Genomic DNA, 23,438 nt, shown 5'->3' on the forward strand with positions numbered 1-23,438 from the left:
ATATATTAATATATATTCCTCAATAAATTTTTTATAATATATTTCTAAACAGTGCCAGTATACAGATTTCTTTAACTCTGAACTCCAGCTCCAACTAAATACACCCATGAAAGGAGTTGCATTTGTGTCCATCAAGTCCTGACATTTACACACACAGCCCTGCCACAGGGAGGGGACCCGATTTTTCTCTGCTGCAACAGCAGTCACATCATATGTTTACTTTAAAAAAAAAAAAACGATATTGAAATTAGGCATGCACCGATACCGTTTTTTTGGTATTGAGTACGAGTACCGATATTTTTTTCCTGTACTCGCCTATACAGATAACGGAAGTCCCATTAAGGAAGCCGGGTGGCGTGTAATGACTCACAGCCAGGCTTCCTGACTAGCCTGGAAGCTAAGCGGCTTGCAGAGGCGGCTCTAGACTTTGTGAGGCCTTAGGCGAAACTTAAATGTGAGGCCCCACTTACACCTATCATGAAAAAATTCAAATTGAACTGTGATAATAAGGGACGGGAGAGGGAGGCGGATGTCCAGTGGAGGGGCCCAGGGCCGTTGCAAAGATTTTGTCTACACATGTCAAACCCCCCTTCCCGGCATCCTCAGCTTTTTGCTAGATCCAACCCTGGTCCTGTTTCACCCAGGAGGTGAGCCGATTAGGATTGCCACCTTTTCTAACACACTAGACATAGCAACTCACTGGACTCTGCTCGTAGCAATGCACTGGACATAGAAACCCACTGGACTCTGCACATAGAAACGCTCTGGACCCTGCACACATAGCACCCACCCAAGGCCCTGCAGAGATCCTGCACAGCCCCCAGAGAATCACTATGATGGGCTGACCGGGGGTCCTTTCCCTGCAGCTCCTTACCTGCCAGAGGGAACTTCTTCCATCACTGGGCCATCAATGACCTCCTCCTCCGCCAGGCCGGCAGTGCTGGGTCCCAGCCATGACTTCCTGCTCTTCCCCTGTCAGAGGGCCCCCCAGCCACCTGCAGAGACTCGGGATTCTCTGCAGTGAATCTGTCACTGCTGCCGTTTCTCCTGGTCTCTCTCCTCCTGTTGCTGGGGCTGCACTGCTTCATTAGTAAGTAAGCTGGGCTGGGGATGCAGTGAGTCCCAGCAGGGCAATGTGCGAGTGCAGTCTCGGCGGGGGAGGGGAAGCGCGGGACGCAAACGAGGATGTTTGCGTCCCGCGCTTCCCCTGCTATAGATTAGGCGAGTTAGGCGTGCCAGCCCTTCCTTCCCCTGCTATAGATTAGGCGAGTTAGGCGGCTGCGAGGCCTTAGGCGTCCGCCTAACTCGCCTAATTAAAGAGCCGCCTCTGGCGGCGTGTAATGACTCTCCACGCGGCTTTCCGATTAGCTGGGAAGCGGTCTCCATACCCCCTTGTCTCCAGGAGCCGGCTTTCTGGCCAATCAGTAACCCAGCGGGTGGGTAATGACTTGCCGCCTGGCTTCCTAATTGGTCAGCTTCCCGACCAATCAGGAAGCCTGGCGGATTTCATTACACGGCGCCTGGCTTCCTGGTTAGTCGGAAAGCCAGCTCCATGATCCTAATTGACCAGGAAGCCACTTTCAGGCTCCCTCGTCCAGTTAGGAAGCGGGGGGGGAGGGGCACTGCATCCTGCAAGAGGCTGATACCAGGTCAAATTCAGGAACATACACTGCTTGCTTAAAAAAAAAATACATGCAATGATTGGTGTAATGAAATGTAAATACATGGAATCATTTAGAGCTGCATTCATTTGTGCCTTTTATCCCTTTCTGACCATGTTTCAGGTTTAGGGCGTAACATGAAACATGGTCCATTCATTCTGCTCCTGTCCATAATAGTGAATGTCTGTACCAAGGTATGGACATGGACGGGAGGAAGAGTCTGCAGGAGCCAGAGCATTGCACCCGTGATCCATTTATCACGGGTGCAATGCTCTGGCTCCTGCAGACTCTTCCTCCCATCCATGTCCGTACCTTGCTCCTATGCAAAAATAAATAAATAATAGTGCACGTCGGTGCGGGTGAGCATACTCGTACGCTGACAGGATGCATCCTGTCTGCGTCCGAGCCGGGTCACCCGCACCCATATGGACCTGCACTTGGGGTGAGCGTAGGGGGGGGCGTATGGCCATGTAGTCCCATAGAGAAGGACAGGGGCTGTGTACTAATCACACACAGCACCTGTCCTTCCAAGGAGCTGCCCGATACGGCCGTGCACACAGCACGGACCTGTACGTGCCGGCTGATTCCCGTGTGAGCCCTTAAGGTCTGTTTGGTATAATTTTGAAGAAATGGGTAAAGTTCTTTGGGTGATAACAGACCAGGAGCAGAGAGGTTAATTTGCTTGAGGGACTTCAAATGGAACAGAGGATAATTTTTTTTCAAACACTTTAACAGGAAAAATGGATTCAGAATAAAAATAATAGTCAGAAGAAAACCCAATCCTTAATCATAAAACGCATCCCCTGATAGCGGCAAGCCTTTTATATAAGTTGCATTATATGAGTCACCACTCACTGCTCCCGGAAGGTGTTATAACGAATGGCTGGGACTGTTCAGAACCAAGACGCCAAGCTGAGTTGTCGCTCAATAAATACCGGCAGACAAAAGGCCCCAAAATATAATAGAGAGGGCAATACTGGGCTCATTAGTTCCTTGGAGGGGATGTAGTTTTATATTGTGCTTTTATCACAACAGCTCGCTCGGCATGTGACATTTTCTCATATTTGTATTAATAATAGAGTTGCACTTACATCTTTGAAATGGGGGCTTTGCAAACAAAACTGACAAACACTGTTAATTCACATTTCACAGCTTGGGTTTGTAGAGAGCAATGGCTGTGTTATATTGCTGATTTACATTGAGTCTCGGCTGCTTGGCTCATGTACATTGTTTAAGCGGAGTAATTACCTGTACCACAACAAAACCAATGTGATGTACAAAGAAACATAGTGGAGTGAAGTGAACTTGGTTATTATCCATGCTAATGCCAATACCCCTTCTAACCCCACTCCCACACATGTACCCATCTTCCCTTTGCTCCTCTAGAGTTCTGTTCATCCACCTAGCGCATATAGAACCATATATACCCATTGTATCAGGCTATGGGTGGGCATGTGACCTTCTCCCCATCCTCCTGTGATGCAACGTTGAGTACCTGAATAGCGAATTACCAGGCCCAGCACTATTTCATGGGAGCAGGAAGATAGTCCTTAACACTGTGTAAGCTCGGACTAGGGGTCTTGGAGCTCATACAGGGCTTCTTCTCTTTGTTCCACAGGTGAGCAAGGAAGGGGGTGGAGAGGGAAATGTAAATATTAGCAGCTATGGAGGGGTTTAGCATTTGGGGATTGGCACACAGGTAGTTAGCCATGTCATCCTCCATATTTGGAAGTACTAGGTATTTTCTTTGCTCCCTACTGGGAATTAACTGGGATTTAACTCAGATTTAGTATAGGTTTGGGCGGAAGCTGGAAGGAAGCTCCTTCTCCTGCCCAATCATCTGTGGCTGGGGAATTCTCCACCCGCAGCTGCATGTAAACAAAGGGGCAGAATGATGTGATGTCATTCACCTTATATGGCCACATGGTTATATTTGGTCAATGGCATTGACCTAATATGGCCATGTGTCCATATTAGGTCCATGATATAAGCATAATCAGGTTGGGAATACCCCAGCCCACAGCTGATTGGCTAGCAGAAGTAGCTTCTTTCCAGGTTCTTACCAAACCCATACTAAATCTGATCCCTAGTAGGGAGCAAAGAAAATACCCATTACTTCCAAATATGGAGAATGACGTGACTAACTCCTTGCGTGCCAATTACCACGCGTCCCTTCCAGGTACTGTGGAGGTCAGGTTCGGACCGAGCCTGAGCTCATTCCTACTCCCTACAACTAAAAGGAATGGGGGAGCAAATACAAGGAGAATATGGGGAGGACCTTTGTTTCTCCACCCACACAGCCACATCATCCATTCGCAGATCCTATGACAAGATCTGTGAATGGAGAAATCCCATCATGCACTGCGGCAGAGGTGGAGTACAAGTTCAGTGACATCACTTGTAGTCCATTAGTTCTTCCTCCTGTCCGTGTTACTTAAAAGCTATACAGAGGTATGGACATGAAAAGGAGGAAGGCAGTTGCAATGCTTTACTGGCTTAATGCAAAAAAATACACATTTTTTTTTTTTATATGAAGAAGAATGCATTTTTTTCTAAAAGGTGGAATTTCCCTTTAGGGGCACTTTAAGCAAATGCTAGAGCAGTTTGATGAATCAAGGTGTCTGTGAAGGTTCTCATTCATCCAGGTCATGGTATATCTGTAAAAAATAAGTCAAGGCAACTGGACTTGCTGTATTTTTCTTGAAGACATTTCACTGGACATCTAACCAGCGTTCTCAATTCAGATTCTGAATTGAGAAAAGCTGGTCGGATGTCCAGTGAAATGCCTTCAAGAAAAATACAGCAAGTCCAGTTGCCTTGACTTATTTTTTACAGACAATGCCTTTGTGTTCCATTTCAGAAATATTTGTCATCACCAGTTATAGAAATGTTTTTAATTTGTAACAGAATTCTTTAAGCTGAGACGCTCTGTTCACATATCACGAGCTCAGAACACAAACCTGAATGTAAACAGTATCTGCGTTATTGTATTATAACCGCATGTTTATCGAGCTCAGCAGCGCTGGATTTAGAGTTAATTACAACAGACAATAAACAAATGAACATGCAAATGAACACAGCACTGAGCCGGTGGGTGGCTTTGTGTTTTATTTAGAATTAATTACAAGAGAGGATTTCTGAAAATAACCTAACCTTGTTCATTCTTACTCATTTAATTTATCATCAGAAATATGTAGGTTAATAATCCATAGAACTGATTAAACAGATTACACAGGTATATTTCTACATAATAATCAAGTCATTTCTGGGCACTGCAAAGACAATTTAATTGTATGTTCACCGTGTGTGCATAACCGTGTCACACAGGAGGAATCTTATAGGTGAACAAATATTTGTTGTTATTATTAACATAACTATCATCACCATTATCAACACCACCGTCACCATGACCATCATCATCTTCATCATCACCTTTGTCATCACTGTGATCACTATCACCACCTTTGTCATCATTGTGATCACTATCACCACCTTTGTGAATAACTGTAATCACTATCATCACCTGTGTCATCACTGTGATCACTATCATCACCTTTGTCATCATTGTGATCACTATCACCACCTGTGTCATCACTGTGATCACTATCATCACCTGTGTCATCACTGTGATCACTATCATCACCTGTGTCATCACTGTGATCACTATCATCACATGTGTCATCACTGTGATCACTATCCAAACCTTTGTCATCATTGTGATCACTATCATCACCTGTGTCATCAGTGTGATCACTATCATAACCTGTGTCATCAGTGTGGTCACTATCATCACCTGTGTCATCACTGTGATCACTATCCCCACCTTTGTAATCATTGTGATCACTATCACCACCTTTGTCATCACTGTGATCACTATCACAACCGTTGTCATCATTGTGATCACTGTTACCACCTTTGTCATCACTGTATATCACTATCATCACCTGTGTCATCACTGTGATCCCTATTATCACCTGTGTCATCACCGTGATCGCTATCCCCACCTTTGTCATTATTGTGATAACTATCACCACCTTTGTCATCACTGTGATCACTATCACCACCTTTTTCATCATTGTGATCACTATCATCACTATCATTACCTGTGTCATCAGTGTAATCACTATCACCACTTTTGTCATCACTGTGATCACTATCATCACCTGTGTCATCAGTGTAATCACTATTACCACCTTTGTCATCACTGTGATCACTGCCATCACCTGTGTCATCCCTGTGATCACGATTACCACCTTTGTCATCACCATGATCACTGCCTGTGTCATCATTGTGATCACTATCACCACCTGTGTCATCACTGTGATCACTGCCATCACCTGTGTCATCACTGTGATCACTATCATCACCTGTGCCATCATAGTGATCAACACCATCACCGTTGTCATCATTGTGATCATTAGTATCATCTTTGTCATCCCTGTGATCACTATCACCACCTTTGTCATCACCGTGATCACTGCCTGTCTCATCACTGTGATCACTATCATCACCTGTGTCATCAGTGTAATCACTATTACCACCTTTGTCATCACTGTGATCACTATCATCACCTGTGTCATCACTGTAATCACTATCATCCCCTGTGTCATCACTATGATAACTATCATCACCTGTGTCATCACTGTAATCACTATCATCCCCTGTGTCATCACTATGATAACTATCATCACCTGTGTCATCCCTGTGATCACGATTACCACCTTTGTCATCACAGTGATCACTGCCTGTGTCATCACTGTGATCACTATCACCACCTGTGTCATCACTGTGATCACTATCGCCAACTGTGTCATCACTGTGATCATTATCATCACCTGTGTCATCACTTTGATCCTATCATCACCTGTGCCATCATAGTGATCACTATCATCACCTTTGTCATCACTGTGATCACTATCATCACCTTTGTCATCACTGTGATCACTATCATCACCTTTGTCATCACTGTGATCACTATGACCATCATCATCTTCATCATTACATTTGTCTTCACTGTGATCACTATCATCACCTTTGGATACAAAAAGTTGAACCACCAAAGAATTATGAGCACCACACCTGTCATCACCTTTGTCAGCAATAGGGGGTTATATGAGCAAAATGACCCCATAAAGACTATTTGATTATAGGTTCACTGTGTGTGTATAACCACATCACAAAAGAGGAGTTTTATAGTGATGCAGAGGTTGGGGGATGGAGCCACAGCATTTGGTGGGGGACATATGTATTCCACACTTCCTAAATACCAAAGACACTGATGGAGGACCCATCACTGGGATATAGGGGAGGTAGGAGGAGGGTACCTCCTCTCTTACAGGGAACTACCGGTTTCATTTCTTTAGAGAACTAACAGGTACTCTTTAAAGACTTTGCCAGTAAGGTCAAAGTGGCAGGTTTTCTTGAAAGAACAACCCTCACTCACTGATACATACCTCTACCATACCCTCTCACTGATCAGTTGCTCTGTCAAATCTGTCTAAAAAATATGCAATGCTTAAGGGTAGAGGGGAACATGTGGCCTCCTTTCAGGGTGCAGTATTTGGGCCTATTTATCCAATCACCAGGCCAGAACACTGTCACCCAAGGGAGGTATTAACCTAGTGTAAGCTCCACCACCACCCAACACAGAGTTTAGTCAGGGTTTAGACTCCTGGCTCCAATAGAGAAATGGAGATGCAGAGGAGCATGGGGATGGTGAGTATCAGCGGGTTGGAAGGGTTCTTTTTTTAAAGCATAGCTAAATCCAAAATCAAAATTTGAATGCATTGCAGCTTACTAGTCCTTAGATGGGGTGGCTTTTATATATATGCTTTAAGAAAACTTATCCCATTCCCCATTCAGAATCTTTTTAAGTGGCGATAGATCATACAGAACAACCTGGCAAAAGGATATCATAGAAGACAACAATCTGCAGATACATACCTCTGTTGTTTTTTACATAATTCAGCCCCAGTATAGTTAGCTGACAGCAGTTTGCATTTTATAGTTGATCGCTCAGGAATAATATATCATGTTAATATTTATACAGCACATTATTCCTTCCCCGGGGTATTTTTTTTTTAACTTCCTCACATCTCAGGTCATTTCACCAGTTTGTAAAATAAAATTGATTAAACTGACGTCAACTTTGTAATTTTTTTATTTCCGAGCAGCAGGAAATATATCTGTAGCCAGTTCAGTTGATGTTCAAAGTCCATTGATGTGTTTCTTTTATGTTTTTTGCATATTTTAAAACTACAATCTTGATGTTGTTGAGCACTTTTTTTTTTTTTAAACAATGCTGGGTACACCTACAATGATCGATATCAGAGCAAGAGTCAAGTTAAAGATGAAAGATGAAAAGATGGCTGAACTCACGTCAACTGTGTGCTTGTTATGATGTCCTTAGATGATTCTTTTGCCTCTCCGGTGTAGCCTATACGAATTACTATATTTTCTGGGTGCTGGGACCTGTTTCTCTCCTCCAGATATGATTTTTTCTTTGATTTATCTTTGATATGTTTTATATTCATATGAATGAGACTCGGTGCAGATTTCTCAAGAGATCAATTTGCAAGATTTTTTTATGGTAAAGAGACCAGTTCCCCAGTCAGTTTGCTTATTTGATATGGAAATGCATATGCTTGCACTATATCCAGCCATATTCTGCTCACTATATTTTTTTGTTTTTGTTTTGGAGGATTTCTTTCAGCGTCGCGACAACATACTAGCATTGTAATGACAGTCCAATATTAGCATATACAGCAGACTATATAACGTTATGTGTCTAGAATATACAGTAGTTCCAATTGCCACTCAACTGCTGTTGTTGGCTGGTTCTCCACTCTCTTGCTGGTTGGCTTTGTAGTTTAGCTTGGTAGTTTCTTTATCTTGGCCTGGTGTGCCTGCATCCTCCCGTGGCTTGGCAGCAGAACTGCAATAAAAACACATTGCAGCTTAAGGTATATCTGAAGCCAAAACTTGTTTTCTCATTTTGGATAGAGTAGGGAAGGTTAAAGCCTCAGTCAGTTTCTGTTTTCCATCTATGTTCCATTATGGAGGTTTCCCTTCACTTCCTTTCCTGTAGACTCAACTGTAAGTGAAAGGAGATCTTTCCATTGGAAGGAAAATCTCCTTTTGACAACTGTCACCGAACAAGTGTCCTTCATGGAGGTTTTCCCTTCTACTCCTGTTCTGTTGGCGACTAACAATGTTAAATTTACCCTTACATTTATTTTCAGTGACAATGGTGATCGGGACAATTAGAGAGAGCAAATCTACCTAACAGGGACACATGCAACAGTTATACTTTAAAGTAGCTCTGTAACACAACTAAAAGACATTTAGAGAGGAATTTATCAAAACTGGGACAGACAAAATCAGGAGCAGTTGCCATGGCAACCAATCAGCTCCTATCTTTCATTTTAAAAGCTTAACTGAACAAGCTGAAAGGTTTTACGCACAACTGCCCCAGATAGTGTCTGTTCCAGTTTTGATAAATCCTACCCTCAGTTTGCTAATGTACTTTGTATCATAAACATCTCTTTTTTTGTTTTACAAAACACTAAATTCATCTTTTGCGAGTTTCGAGTTCATGCAAGAATTTAGGAACAACCTATAATGCATGGTTTAGCCTTTACTCCTGGTCAGCTAAGTCATAAGAGCCAATAATTATGGAGGTTCAGATACCAGTGCCGATACTTTGCATTTTCACGAGAAGTACCAGGGTCACAGCGGTTGCAGCTGGGGCCTAGATCTGGCGCTCCACCACTGTCCTGAAATCATTAGTGTGTATTATTTTAGAAAAACTGTCACATGACACTACACAAAAATGTATCAATACTTGTATCTGTGAGTACTTGGACAAGTATCAGTACCTGTACTTGAAAAAATGGTATCGGTGCATCACCTATATATATTTATAAAACGCATATCATACAATAAAACAGAGATGTACAAATCCCAGGAGCTCCGTATGCTCCTTAAAAATGACAGCTGCCTCCTAACTTTTATATGTGTCTCTAGTCTAGTCCTGGAGATGGAAAAGAATCTGTACATGTACTTGTATCAGTAATGGTACTGAGTACAGTACTTAATATTTGAGCATCCCTACCAATAATCTAATGGAATGGATAACTCCAGCACCCTCACTATGAAAACGTGGACTCACTGTCGCTATATAGCAAAATGTCTATGTGTGTTGAAGCTATTAGGGAAAGATGACAATTCTGTGTAGGGGAGATATTGTGCTATACTGTGCTGCCATGGGCTTTACTGTGCTATATTGTGGATTGTAGTGGTGGGTTACATATTATTGGTACCCTGTTTGAGTCAAACATATACAGCATTAAGGTGGACCTGAATTCAAGTGAAGATTTGCTACGTTATAAGAATATTTTAGAGATATTAATTGTGCCTAAGCATGCCCTAAAAAAATACCCTATGTCTGGAAGTCCTCCTAAAAAAAAACTGCACTTTGCCTGAATGTGAGGGTGCCTAGGCACTCCTGTGTCTACAGCCTCATAGCTGTATATCTGCAGTGGTCGCGGCACTGCTTCCTCTGACTGCTAGTCTCAGGAGATTTGCATTGAGACTTGATGATGTCACTACAGTGCTGCTCACTGTCCTGCTTGCGGGAGTCTCTGACATGAGGAAGCAAAGCACTGCTCTACCAAGATGGCCACCTTCATAGAGAGAGAGACAGTGCGGGACAAGCCACTGTAGGTCAGTAAAGGGGAAAGATGAGCTGCTGGGGATGACAGGTCATACTAGTGACTAGTTGTTTTTGCTTTCTGCCTGCCCAGCTTTCAGACTTCACTTCCTCTTTAGATCATGCCCCAAGCATGATAAAAGGTTTGTGTATTTTTAATGTTGTCCTCAAATCCGCATTTAAAAAATCCCTTTCCCTGCTGTACGGGTAAAAACAGTTGGGCATTGGTAGATTGCCCCCTCATAGCAGAATTTACTATTTAAACACCAAAAGTGATTTACTACACTTAACCTTTACAACCTCTAAATTATTATGTTTGTTATTTATAGAAATCATTAGAAGGAAATACCAATGGAGGACAAAAAAGTGGGTTTAACCAATAATTTTCTGCATATTATGCACTCTTGGCAATGTAACTGGGGGCATGGCAAGGGTGTGTGCTTTGCCTACATATTTAATGCTAAATGGCATCCCTCTTTCTCATCTTATAAAGTTGGGAGGATTGTACTTGTCACCCCATAACAAGAAGTGCCTGAACAGGAGCCTACATGACATTATCACCAGGCATTAATTAAATGAAAGCTGCAGATTTTAAAAGATAAAAATTGACTTTCAAAATGACATTAACATGTTAAAGCTTCTATGAGATTTTAATGACTGGGGTTTACATTAACACACCGAAATAGCTAACAAGTCAAAAAAATCCTCTTGGTCCTTTGTGGCATTCTGATGCTGATCTGCAATTACGATTGTTGATCCGGTTTGGACTAAAAGGTCCGTTTTACTGATAAATATTGCCATTATTTACTGTAGAGGTTAAATGAAACACTCTTTCCAATTTCATTCTCTCCTTCCATTCTTCTGTGATGATCAGTTAGAATATGTAAGGAACTTCAGCCTTAAGTAGCAGAGTCGTTGAAGCTGTATAAAATCAAATGAGATTTCTGCTCGACCAAAACTATTCAATGCCTCAATTATTCCATTGTGTTTCTTTGATCTTTCTACAATTTTACAATTCTTTGTAGAGATACATTTGCATAATGCTATAATAAACTAGAGAGATGAACTATGTGGAGATAACAGGGAAAATATTAATAAAACTACATGTTCAACATCATAAAGACCCAAATGTCATATCCTTTGCTGTTCCTTGGTGCTGGAGACTTCGCTATATGTACAAACTAGAAATGCTTAATTAAATCAGCTTTGCAGCTTTAACTTCTCGATTGAAAGATCAGTCTTACTATAATTGATGTTTCGGTTGTAATGAGCTTTTATGCCGTAGACCACCCACATGGCTGTATATACCCTACATAGCCAAAAGTTTGTAGACACCCGACCATCACACCTATGAGGTTGTTAGGAATCCTATGGCCATGGGTATTAATACAGGGTTGCCCCCCCCCCCCTTCTGGCTATAACAACCTCCTACTTGTGCTGCAAAAAGATATTATATTACCCTTTGTTTGTATATGGCCATGGTTGTAGACACCTGACCATCACATCTATATGAGCTTGTATAACATTCAATTAAAAAACAGTGGGAATAAATATGGAGTTGTCTATATCTCCCATCCTTGCAGCTATAGCAGTTTTCACTCTTCTAGCAAGGCTTTCCACAGATTTTTAAGCGTATCTGTGGGAATTTGGGCCCATTCCGCCAAAGAAGCATTTGTGAGGTCAGATACTGATGTTAGATGAGAAGACCTGGCACAATCTTGTTTCAGTTCGTCCCAGAGGTTTTCAGTAGGGTTGAGATCAGGGCTCTGTGTAGGTCACTTAAGTTCCTCCACACCAAACTCATCAAACCATATCTTTATGGAACTGGCTTTGTGAACAGGGACACAGTCATGTTGCAACAGAACAGGGCCTTTCCCACAAGGTTGGAAGAGAACAATTGTCTAAAATATGTTTGTGGACTGGATCATTAACAGTACCCTTCACTGGGGACACCTGAATCCAATAATTTGGAATTCTTTTATGCCATAGGGTGTATTTGGTAGTGTTTTCTTCATGAAAAACTCTGGACTAGATTTTAAGGTCCACTCACCTTCTATAACAACTAATGCCAGCTTTGCTTGAAAACAAATTAAATGTTTATGTTACAATCGACATGTTATTTGCTTTATTGAGTAAATGAAATTTGTAAATTGCAAATACTGGTTTGTTTGATTCAGTTTGGCATCAAGCTAGGCCATAACTAAAGGACCAGAAGCACATATTGATACACTGTGATTTATTAAGGCAGAAATAACATTTGGCAAATACACTGACTGTACCAAGTATATATTTGGGGATCTGTACACAATTGATATGAAAGTAATAAGTATTCAGCATCACTGTTGGTATTTATTGCTTTAAATAGGAGATTAAGGCAGGTTGGCACCTTAATGGTTCTACTATGGGGTCCCATCACACATAAGTATGGACCTGACATCAATATCTTAATTCTGTAACGTTTAGGCAGGAGGGGTTGTCCAGCTGCCACTCTACATAACCTCCAGTCAACTGGCGTGATCCAAAGAAAATATAATGTTTAACAACACTGGGCATTATGAAGAAGAAATCACCAGTCTCAATGACTTTACTTTCCAAAAAGCTTGTTAAATTAGTCTTTATTAGTTGCTGTAGAAATAAGAAAGTACAGTGTAGCACCTCCCTAATAGGACCCCACAGTAACTTTGATATGTTCTTCAATATTCAGTCACATGGTGGGGTTTGGTAGGTGACCAAGTTGTATTGCTCAACACCAGTAGAGAAAAGGGAGTTCAGCAGCCTGACTGTGCCACCTGACCGGGCTGCATAAATCTCCGGGCTAGCCAGACATAATGACAAATCCTTTGGCAGGTAATACAGATTCCATGTTTTTGTTTCAACTGTGCATTTAAGGAAAAACTAAACTCTGGAAGCTGTGTCTGAAAAAAAGCATGCAGAGATCAAAGGACTAGTCAGTAGCATTGCCTGTAGTCTCCCTGCAACTGAACTTCCCCTATTTCTGACTTACAGTGCCGTGTTCTGCACTGTGTCGAGGTGGCCATCTTTGTTGAGGTAAGGCTTTGCTTCCTCATGTCAGATCCACCAGCAAGAACAACAGTGAGTAGCACAGTAGTGACATAACCTAAATCACACTCCAAATCTCTAGCAGTCAGAGGCAACAGTGCCTTAGACTTTACATGGCAGAAATAAAGCAATGGGGCTGTAGACACAGGAGTGCCTAGGCACCCTCACATACCAGTGATACACTTGAATTGATTTTAGTGCACAGAAACCCAATATAATACCTAAATGAGGTAAAATATAAAAGATGACATTGCGTCAAGGAAATAGATATCACATATGTCAAGTCTCAAAACTGCGCACGTCTGTACATGTACAGTACCTTTTTTCTGCGATTGCCGCACGCGTGTACCCCATTGAAATCAATGGGGCAGCACAGCAATCGCTGTCTGCAATTGTGCAGACAATTGTGCAATTGTGTCCTGGATCGCTCAGCACCGTCTACACCGGACTTTAAAAGCTTTTACAGCTCATTTATCTAGAGTGAGCAGTGAATGATGGCCCAAGAATTATTGCTCTCACCCCAGGATGTGTCGCAGTACCCAATATGTGTGGCGTAATGCAAATTATCTATCTTGCTCAGAGTAGATGCTGCTGTTGCAACGCAGCTGTATATTTGAAACATAGAATAAACCTTCTTTATTACCTCTCAGCAAGATGTCGAACAACAACAACAACAAAAAAAGAGGTTGAAGGAAAGCCTTTTTTCTCCTGCCTTTTTTTTTTCTCCAACTAATATGCAGTGAGCAGCAGTACGCTTTTATAAATCTCATTGCGGGGGCACATTTAAAGTACAATGTTACACACAACATGATGCAGTGTACATAGTGGTATTAATAAACACTTATAATTGAACCATTTTTCAAGGCTACAATATTGTTCAATTAAATTAACCAGTCTTCAGAGCTACATTTTCCACCTCACTGTTAGAATTATGTTCATTGCCTATCTGTGTTAAGTTTAATGTCATTATAGTATATTACCAAGTCGTGTTCGTGATGGCGGTAATAATGCACAGCGTCTCAACATTCATGGCCGGTCTGTTAAGTATTTGGCTTCAATGTAGCTTAGGCGTACTAATCCCCCAGACAATTTGTAATGTTTTCAACGTAAACAGTCTTTTTATAAGATCATTTGTCACGAACTATGCGCTTTTAATAATTGTAAGTCCGAGAAAATGGCTTGTCCTTGTGAGAACTTGCACCTTCACCTAAACTTCAATCTCCTACATCTACATGCCGCTGACTGTCTAACAGCCTTTAAGTACATCAGCGTTAGTCACCTATGACTCAATTTAAGATGGCGTTTTGCTTAAAGTCAACCAGTGGCCAGGCAATGGATATTCAAGTATTTACACTAGATAGTAGGGCTGCAACAACTAATCGACATAATCGATTATAATCGATTATTGAAAAAGTTGACAACTTTTTCAATAATCGATTAATCGTCTTCCGATCAGTTGGCCCTGTTCACGGCTCCACACAAGCTGCGCGCCGCACCTCTTCCCCGCCTCACGCTCACCGCCAGCCCACATCCACGATCGGCACAGGGACGCGGGGAGATGTAGTAAGGAGGAGCAGGTGTGGGGGGATGACAGCCAACTAAATAGACAGGTCCGATCTCAGAAGCAAGTTGCTGGAAGACTGCTCAGGTAAATAGTCTTAAACACTTGAGCCCCCGGGCCATTCTCTCCCTGAATACCCTTGAGTCCCAGAGTGTTTTCCATTTCACAGATGTCTCAGTTCCACACCTTATAATGTTTGGTATTTGTAGCCTACCCCAACATATTATACATCATTTGTTTCAGGATAGATAGGGCTTTAATTTGGTAACAGATTTAGATAAGGATATTTTTATTTTCTAGGTTTTGATTGGAAACAGTTATGAAAATAATGTGTTTTCCTCCACTTTTTCCTAACGCAACGTCTACATAATTTGCGCACACCCAGATTTTTATCCCAAAATATAACCAAATACGTTTGCTGATTAAAATTATATCACATAAGTGTATCTTTATGTAGCGAAATGAAATGGTAAAGGTCAAAGTGAACGTAGGCGTTTTACTTTAGGAGAGCTTCATTCTCCTTTTGGTGCTGCATTACACACAGGAAAAAACACGTCGGTTTGCATAATTGCTGAAGTGCATGTCAGTATTGGTGAGTGCAAAAGTGTGTGCTTTTGCGGTGTCAGCGAGTACCAACAACTTGGTTGCAGTGTTGGCAAGTGCAAAAAATGTGCATCGTTAAGATGTTGGCAAGTGCAAAAGCGCACCTCTGTATGGTGTCAGCGTGTGCAGAACATTTTGTCGTGCAATATTGGCAAGTGTAAATGTGCACACCAATTGGGTGTTGGTGAGTGCAAAAGTGCAAGTCGTTGCGGTGTTACTAAGCACAGAAAAGTGATTTTGTGCTATTTTGGCAAGTGCAAAATGCAATGTGTATACCTGTGTTGCCCGCTACTGCAAAAATGCATGGAGGTTCAGTGTTGGCAGATGGAGAAGTACACGGAATTGCAGTGTTGGTGGTTACAAAAGTGTGCCCTGTTGACTGCAGAAGTGCACACTGCTGCTTTATTGTTGAGTGCATTAGGGCATGTTGGTGAGTGCAGAAGTATGCACTGGTGCCGTATCAGCAGGTGAAAATGAGCATGTCGATGCGGTGTCGCCAATGTGTGGATGTGCAGTATTGGCGAGTTCAAAGGTGCATGTTATTGTGGTGTTGGTGAGTGCAACAGTGTGCGCCATTGCAGAAGTGCACAATATTGCAGTGTTGAGGGCTAGTACAGAGGTGCTTGGAGGTGCAGTATCGGATAGTGCAGAAATACACGGAACAAGTTCAGAACTTGTGCCTAGCTGCATTGTTTCTACCTGCAAAATCCACATTAGTGAGGGTGAATGCAAAAGTGGCCGTAAATAATAAGGTGAAGTCTTAGCACTTGGGTGAGATGGTGTTGAGCATGGTCTTGCATGATGCTCTGGTGGCGGTTAAGGGGTCGTGTGTGACAGTGCAGTGGTGAGAGCAGGGTTTGGATCTGGTCAGTGGTGACCTGATTCAGAGCTCCCATAATCTCACCCTGCTTCCCGCTCCCATAGTTTCTGCTTTGTGCTTACATTACAGATTAGAAGTCATTGCTGGTAGTGAGGAGTCACTGCTGGGAGGGGGATACAGAGTAAACTCTGAGGATGAATTGCCTGTGGTGTACTATAGGTGGGTAGATGTCTCAATGAGAACAACAATGGGATATCTGTTTGCCTTTCAGCTCATTGAAACGGGCTGTGATTTGGCTCTTGGGGAAATGTGGCCCTTGCCTTATTAACGCTTAATCCCACTTCTGTAAGGCAAAGGCAGCTACTAAGTATGCTGCATACAAAAGTTTGTAGAAAAGTCTCATACCAGGGGTGTCAAACTCAATTTCATTACGGGCTGCATCAGCATTATGGTTGCCCTCAAATGGCCTGCTGTATTTGTAAGACTATATAAATGTAAAGGTTCTATGGGGGGCTGTGCGGACTCTCAGGTGAGCTATGTGGGGTCTATGGTGGGCTGTTCAGACTCTCAGGTGAGCTATGCGGGGTCTATGGTGGGCTGTGCAGGTTATACGGTGGGCTGTGAGGACTCTCAGGTGGATGTGTGGGTTCTATGCTGAGCTGTGCGGAGTCTTCGGAGGCTGATGTGTTATACCTCCCAGTAGGGTAGGATTGGACCAAGGAGCGAGTCGGAATTTGTCAGTAAAATCAGTACAAATAATATATGTTGGGCTGGTAGCTCTGAGAGGAGACACTTCTCCCATTAAGACTTCAATCGCTGAGAGAACTGCATACAATGAAATATTATTTGTAATAATGGCATGGTATTTTATGTAGTATTTATTTAGGTGACTCGGCTTCATTTGCAAAGGGCAGCATTAATTCCATTGTTTACAATTCATACTTTACAATTCAATTTTTAGCATATACAGCACGTATATGCAAAAAGATGTATCACAATAAACCACTTTCTTAATGACAATAACCACCTTTCACCATGCCCAACAATCATGGCAGCATTTACCCCTGCATTGTGATGGCCAGTTTGTCATACTTGCCTCCCAGGCCAAAAGTTCCCAGTGTCCCCCTACCTCCTAGTGCTACCCCACTGTCACAGGCAAGGCTCGAATTGGGCCAGGATTGAGCAGTTTTTTGCCACCTTTAATCACACAAATTAGCTTCCAAGTTTCTCCTGTTGTTCTTAAAAACCATCCACTATTCCAGATCATACATAATTACCATACATTTATTTTGCATGTAGAAGTGTGTTATATATTTCATATTAATATGACGCTACAAACAGAGAAGCCTATTCAACACCGATTACATTAGTGTCGCCAGAAGTCATTATTAAACGAGAAATTTCATTCACACATGAATTTCATTTCAAGGGAAAGACGGGTAATCCTTTGCTTCTCGCACAGGTAAATTAAGTAATATAAGCAATATATTAAACATGCTCTCATACATTTTCATTATTTTGTTGTTTGAAAAAAATAATGCGGTGATTTTTATTACCTGTATAAACATACAAGGAATATAATACATCTTCTATGTGATGCACTTAGCGGTTAGCCATTGTCATACGTCATGACTAAGCTGATGGAAATTACTGCCTGTAATAATGTTTATTGAAGAACCGGATATGTATATTCGTTAGATATGTAGGGAGGTCTACTTGCCATTTTGGGGTTTTTAACATTTTTACTTTGTTTTTTTTAAATAAATGTTCGAATTAAGAGCCAGAACTGGCTGTAATCCTTGCAGGGTGCCTGATATATCCTTGCATATTCATATTTTAACAGTTGAACAACAGTTGAAACTGTTATTTTTGCTTAGAGATTATGGCCGACCAAGGTTTAGTTACAGTAGATACTTGACAATTAAATACCCAACAGTTATTTTAGATGTTATGAGAACTCCTATTTCTGATTTCTCCATATCCATAATGTAAGCTAAATGAAAAATTTAATGATGAGAATATGACCCATTTCATGATGGAGGTGGCAGGTGGGTGGAGCTGGGAACCCAGGTGCAGGGATCTCACCTCTGGTGTCTACAAGAAATATAAGAAGCTGTTCTCTGATTCTGACTCTGACTATTGGCATCTACACAAAATTGGAATATTTTAGCTTTGGGTGTATTGAGCGTTTTAAGAGACAACAACTTCAAGAATTTCTCTGCAAGAAGTAGATTTATGATCCTGGGAATTTTATTTTTGATTCCCATCTTCCTTACAGTTGGTCATGTTGTTTCAGTTAAAAGGCCTACAGAAGTGCAGGCAAAGCCAACCAGGAAGTGGCTCTTTCAGAACTCTGAACTTGTGGCCTGTGCTCCTGAATGTGGTCACTTGACAGGCTCTGGGATGAATATTTTTAAGTCAACAGGGGAAGGTAAGTATTTCCACCCTACTTAGGAAGGTGTTTTTGTTCAGGGTTATCCCTATAATGAGGTAGCCTGAGGTGGGTGCCTTAAGCGCCATCTCATTGGGTCATGTGGCCAAAGCGTCCCAGGTTGCTAAGAGCTCTTAGCAACATGTGATGCTGTGACAGGCATCCTGCCCAGCTCAGGAAAGCCACTGGTTGCCAGGAGCTGAGTGGGATGCTCTGGCCAGCAGCTGGCACCCAGTGACGTCAGTGAGCTGGGTGCGCACAGCGATACCATGCTGTTCCCCCAGTGATGTGTCCCGCAAACACGCAAACACCCCCCAGGATGGTAATAATGGCACCCAGGATGGTAACCAGTGGTGACAAGGGCAGGGTGGCCTCAAGGTAAAAGCACCTTTGCAAATATTCACGAGTGATATGGCAACTCAATAACAAAAACCAGCCCCAACGGGGCTATTTGGTTTCCTAGAACTATTCCTGGTGTACCATGTTAGGTCTCAGTGACGCATCACACTGTTTAACATGCTCCAATCTCCCTATGTGGCCTATTTGGTGAGACTGAGTTTGACATGCTGACTTGCGATGCTTTATGACAAGTCAACTCTGCTTTTAAATTTTGTAAGTGCAGTTGGTATTTATTCCTTATTGTTAATACCTTTAAAGTTTCTATACAGCGTGCACCTTTCCTATTTTCTGTAATGATTTTACAACTTTATTTTCTTTAGACAATCATCTTTGTCATCATCATGAATAAGAGTACAGCACATTAACAATCTAAAAGTCTGCTATTCTACAAAGTCCACATGATGAGTCTAAAATTGTGTGTTAACTAAAACAGTTGCTTATTATAACATTATCCTTCCTACGCTTGCGAACATTTCAAATTTTTTTTTCATTGAGCTTTCGTCAGATCCTTTGAAAAATTATCCAACGAATGGCCAGCTTAAAGATATCTTTTTAATTTACCTCCTATCCCTTTAATTTAGAAATTATGGATGTGAAGTTAAAATTAATTTGCACACCAAACAATGCTTTGTTATTGTGTGTCATTAATATTGTCCTTTGCAGAAATTCACTTTAGTTCCATCTCAGTCCCAATTCACAAGGTCCTTATCTAACAATGACCTCTGATGTTCTTGAGAGAGCTATCTTTAAACATTCACATGCAGCAATCAAATACTTTTTGAGATGGATATCTTGATGTACTGTCTTTTGGTAATTGATAAAACTGTTTGCAAGTCCTCAAAGCCCCAGGTACCATGTTCCTTTTGTTCTCTTCTTTGTTGACAAAGTAATTATGATACCATCATTAGTCAAACAGTTCTAAGAAGATGGCACGCTGGTGCTTGGGGAACCAAACTTTTGTACAAGATGAGGTGTTGCTGTTCATGGACAATATACCTATAAAATAATTCCTATCATGCCTGTTAAGTGAATTTCAAAACTAAAATAATGATCAAAATAACAGATAATCACATTTTTATATTGTATATATATTCTGTAAATTTAGACAGCCGACTAAGGTGACTGACCTTCATAACAAGAGGTCCCTGGCTATAGCCATTGATAAGGCAGTTTTTATAGACAATTTCTCAGCAGCAAGTAAAACAGATGGGCATTTGTATTCATTCTTGAAGCAGGGGTCAAATATGGTGGCTATATGTTTACTAGGCTGACAAATAAAACATTTATCAAGAAGTATGGCTCTTTGTGAAAGGAGCTTTTCACCTACCATACACCAAGGATGTTGTCATCATTGGGTGGATTTCCCCTCAATTCCTGTCTCAATGTTGTCACCAGAACAGCTGCCATTTTGTGATGTGGGCACGCAGTCCCAAAGGGGGCTGTAAAAGGTGGCATTTTTCCTCAGTTTGGGGAGGTGTCTTCTCATTCCGTGTTCTATTGCCAGGAAAGGAAGTGATGGAAAAACAGCATAATGGGATCATAGAGGTTCTAGCATTCTAACTGTCACGGCCGCCGCCGTCACCAGCCAGCGAGGAGGGAGGATGCGGCAGCCAGCCGCTCCTTCGTTGGGCCAATTGCGTTCCAGGGTGGAGCGCACGCTCGTCACTTCCGGGTTTCGGGACCGCGTGCGTTCCACCGTGGAACGCGGAAGTGCACCAATGCGTGCCTCGGCTCCTCCTTCACTTCTGAGCCCTATTTAAACGCCCAGACGAGACAGCATGGTGTTCCAATATTGAGTCAGAACGCCTGCTGTCTCCTGGGACCCTCCAACACTACAGACCGTGCCTCCAGCTTATCTAAACTACCCGGACACCACCAAGGACCCCCAGCTACTTTCATTCCGGCTTATGCTCCAAAGCGCAAGTACTCTTAGTGCAGTCGCACACCATAACATTCAAACTGTCTCTGAGAGTATACTGCAAGTTTAACTACTATACTGGGGGACTGTTCACTGCTACTGTTGTAGATAACCTTCTAGAGCCTGCAAAAGCATTTACCCTTGAAGTTATCCATTACTCATCCAATAGCACACTTAACGTTAACCCTTGCCACTCTACTACTAACCCTGAGGCTGTGATGCAAGGTACCCTAACTCTCAGTTCACATAGAGAGTGAAACCAGGGTACCAGACCTGAGAAGCCTCCGCAGCTGTGATCCACGTGACCATTATCCATACAGGCGTGACACTAACATATCTCTTCCATTCAACCTCCACCATTACCACCACCAAAAACAAATGTGACTAGATTTCGACTTTAACACTGGAGACTGAATAAAACATAAACTGCATTATAGTTACAGTATGAATCTAAAAAAAGTCTGCTCTACTCCAGTAGGTATGCAAATTAGCAGCACGCAAAAGACAATCTCAGTAAATAAGCATTACGGGATTGTGCCCCCAGGTCATGTTATGGGGAATTTTACAAGCTGAAATTTATCTTGAAATGTTTTTATAACTCTAACATTACCAAGTTAGTGGATATTAATAATCAAACCCCCCACTGTGTAAAGTAAATGATATGCAACTTCCACCCAAAAGTGAAAGAGGTAACTCACCAGCCCACCTGACCTCAAACATATTCAGTTAATATAAAAAGTCTACACACCCCTGTAAAAATGCCAGATTGGAATAAAACCTTTCCAGTACTATGATGATTTGATGTGGTCCTGGTACTTCTGTACATTGTAAATTCAGAAGCAGATAGGACCACCTATGTGGGGTCAGTGGATCTGGTAAGTTAAGTGTAGGCCACATATTATTTACTCTACACAGTAATAGAGTTGATTGTTAAAGTGGCACAATCCCAAAGCATTTATAGTTACACCAACCTTTTATGAGACATGCCTGCATGTGACCAGTCAACTGTTCAGAACCAATCAGAGTCTGTGATGCATGCTGGGGCATTTTTCCAAAGCAAGGTATTTCTCTGCACAGTCATGTGACTTTGTCAGTACATTGGGGGGCTCCTAAAATCGTGACCAAAATTATAAATATCTTTTATTCTTATTGCTATGTCCCATCATTATTATTTTTTTCAAACGTCATCAAGCACTTATGTAACCTCTGTGATCTTCCATGTTTTTTTATGTATCTGCAGAAGGAGGAACCTGCGAAGTCATAGCAGCACACAGATGCTGTAATAAGAATAGAATCGAAGAAAGGTCTCAGACCGTGAAATGCTCTTGTTTGCCAGGAAAAGTGGCTGGTACAACCAGAAACAGACCCTCCTGTGTTGATGGTAAGTGCTTACATGTTATATTGTGTTACAAGAATACTGTCACTCATCTGTTCTGGGAAGAGGTAAAACTGGGTGGGGATGGGGGTTTGGGGTTTGGGGGGGTGGGGGGTACTTCGATGGGGTCAGGGAGGTATTTTCCCCCTGGAGCAGTACTAAAAAGATATGTTGGTTTGGTGACATTTATCAGTGCAGGACTTGCACTCAGTGACACATGCTGGGCATTATATAGTTGCCTGTACCTTGTTCAGACCTATGATCACCTAACATCAGAAAGTCTTCCCGCACAAACTTCCCCTACAGCTCCGAGATGCTTTATGTCTAGACCTGACCTGCAACCACAGACTTTGGGGACCCCTTTCAGCTAATTTGTGACTAAGTTATTATGTCTCCTGGCATGGTCCATAAGCCAAGAGAGTGGGGCCCGAGCAAAGGAAGTGAGTTTCCAACCAGCCATCGCTGGAATCGTTTTACTGTAGGGCAGGTGTGAGAACTGGCTCAACCACCTGCTGCAAGGGGGTGCTACGTGTGTGTATATAAAAACGATCAGTGTACTGTTGCTTTATATTTTTTATTTCCTTTTTTTTCTTCTTCACTGTCTAATTTCTCTTTCTGTGAAAAAAAATTACATTATGAGGCTAAGGAGGGTCTGTTTTTGTGGCACAGAACAGGGTCATTATAGTTAAATGGTGGTTTTGTGCCCTGGAAGAGACTTTTAAAGTGCCTGGCGCACCTAAAATCTAACACAAACCACTCCAGACATCATGTTCATAGTTTTAGAGATATTAGTGTTTACCTTTGCCATAGAGTAAGTTAATATTTCATTTTCTTCAAAAAGGTATAAAAGATTGCTGTCTTTCAGTTTCACCAGATAGGCCCCCTACTGACATCACCGTT

The 23,438-nt window shown here is 42.0% G+C and overlaps 1 protein-coding gene across 3 annotated transcripts in view; it reads left to right on the forward strand.

Moving 5' to 3' along the window:
- FAM19A1 (family with sequence similarity 19 member A1, C-C motif chemokine like) overlaps window positions 1-23,438 on the forward strand; it is a 299,315-nt gene that overhangs the window by 222,454 nt on the left and 53,423 nt on the right. For all 3 annotated transcript variants that reach the window (XR_001941181.1, XM_018555427.1, XM_018555428.1), the window contains exon 4: window positions 22,404-22,544. Coding sequence is in view for 2 of the 3 variants with exons in the window: in XM_018555427.1 (XP_018410929.1) it covers window positions 22,404-22,544 (141 nt within the window). In the remaining variant the exon portion in view is untranslated. The remainder of the gene's footprint in view (window positions 1-22,403; window positions 22,545-23,438) is intronic.

This window comes from Nanorana parkeri, unplaced genomic scaffold (assembly GCF_000935625.1).
Source record: "Nanorana parkeri isolate BGI_ZX_2015 unplaced genomic scaffold, ASM93562v1 scaffold196, whole genome shotgun sequence".
NCBI lineage: Eukaryota > Metazoa > Chordata > Amphibia > Anura > Dicroglossidae > Nanorana > Nanorana parkeri.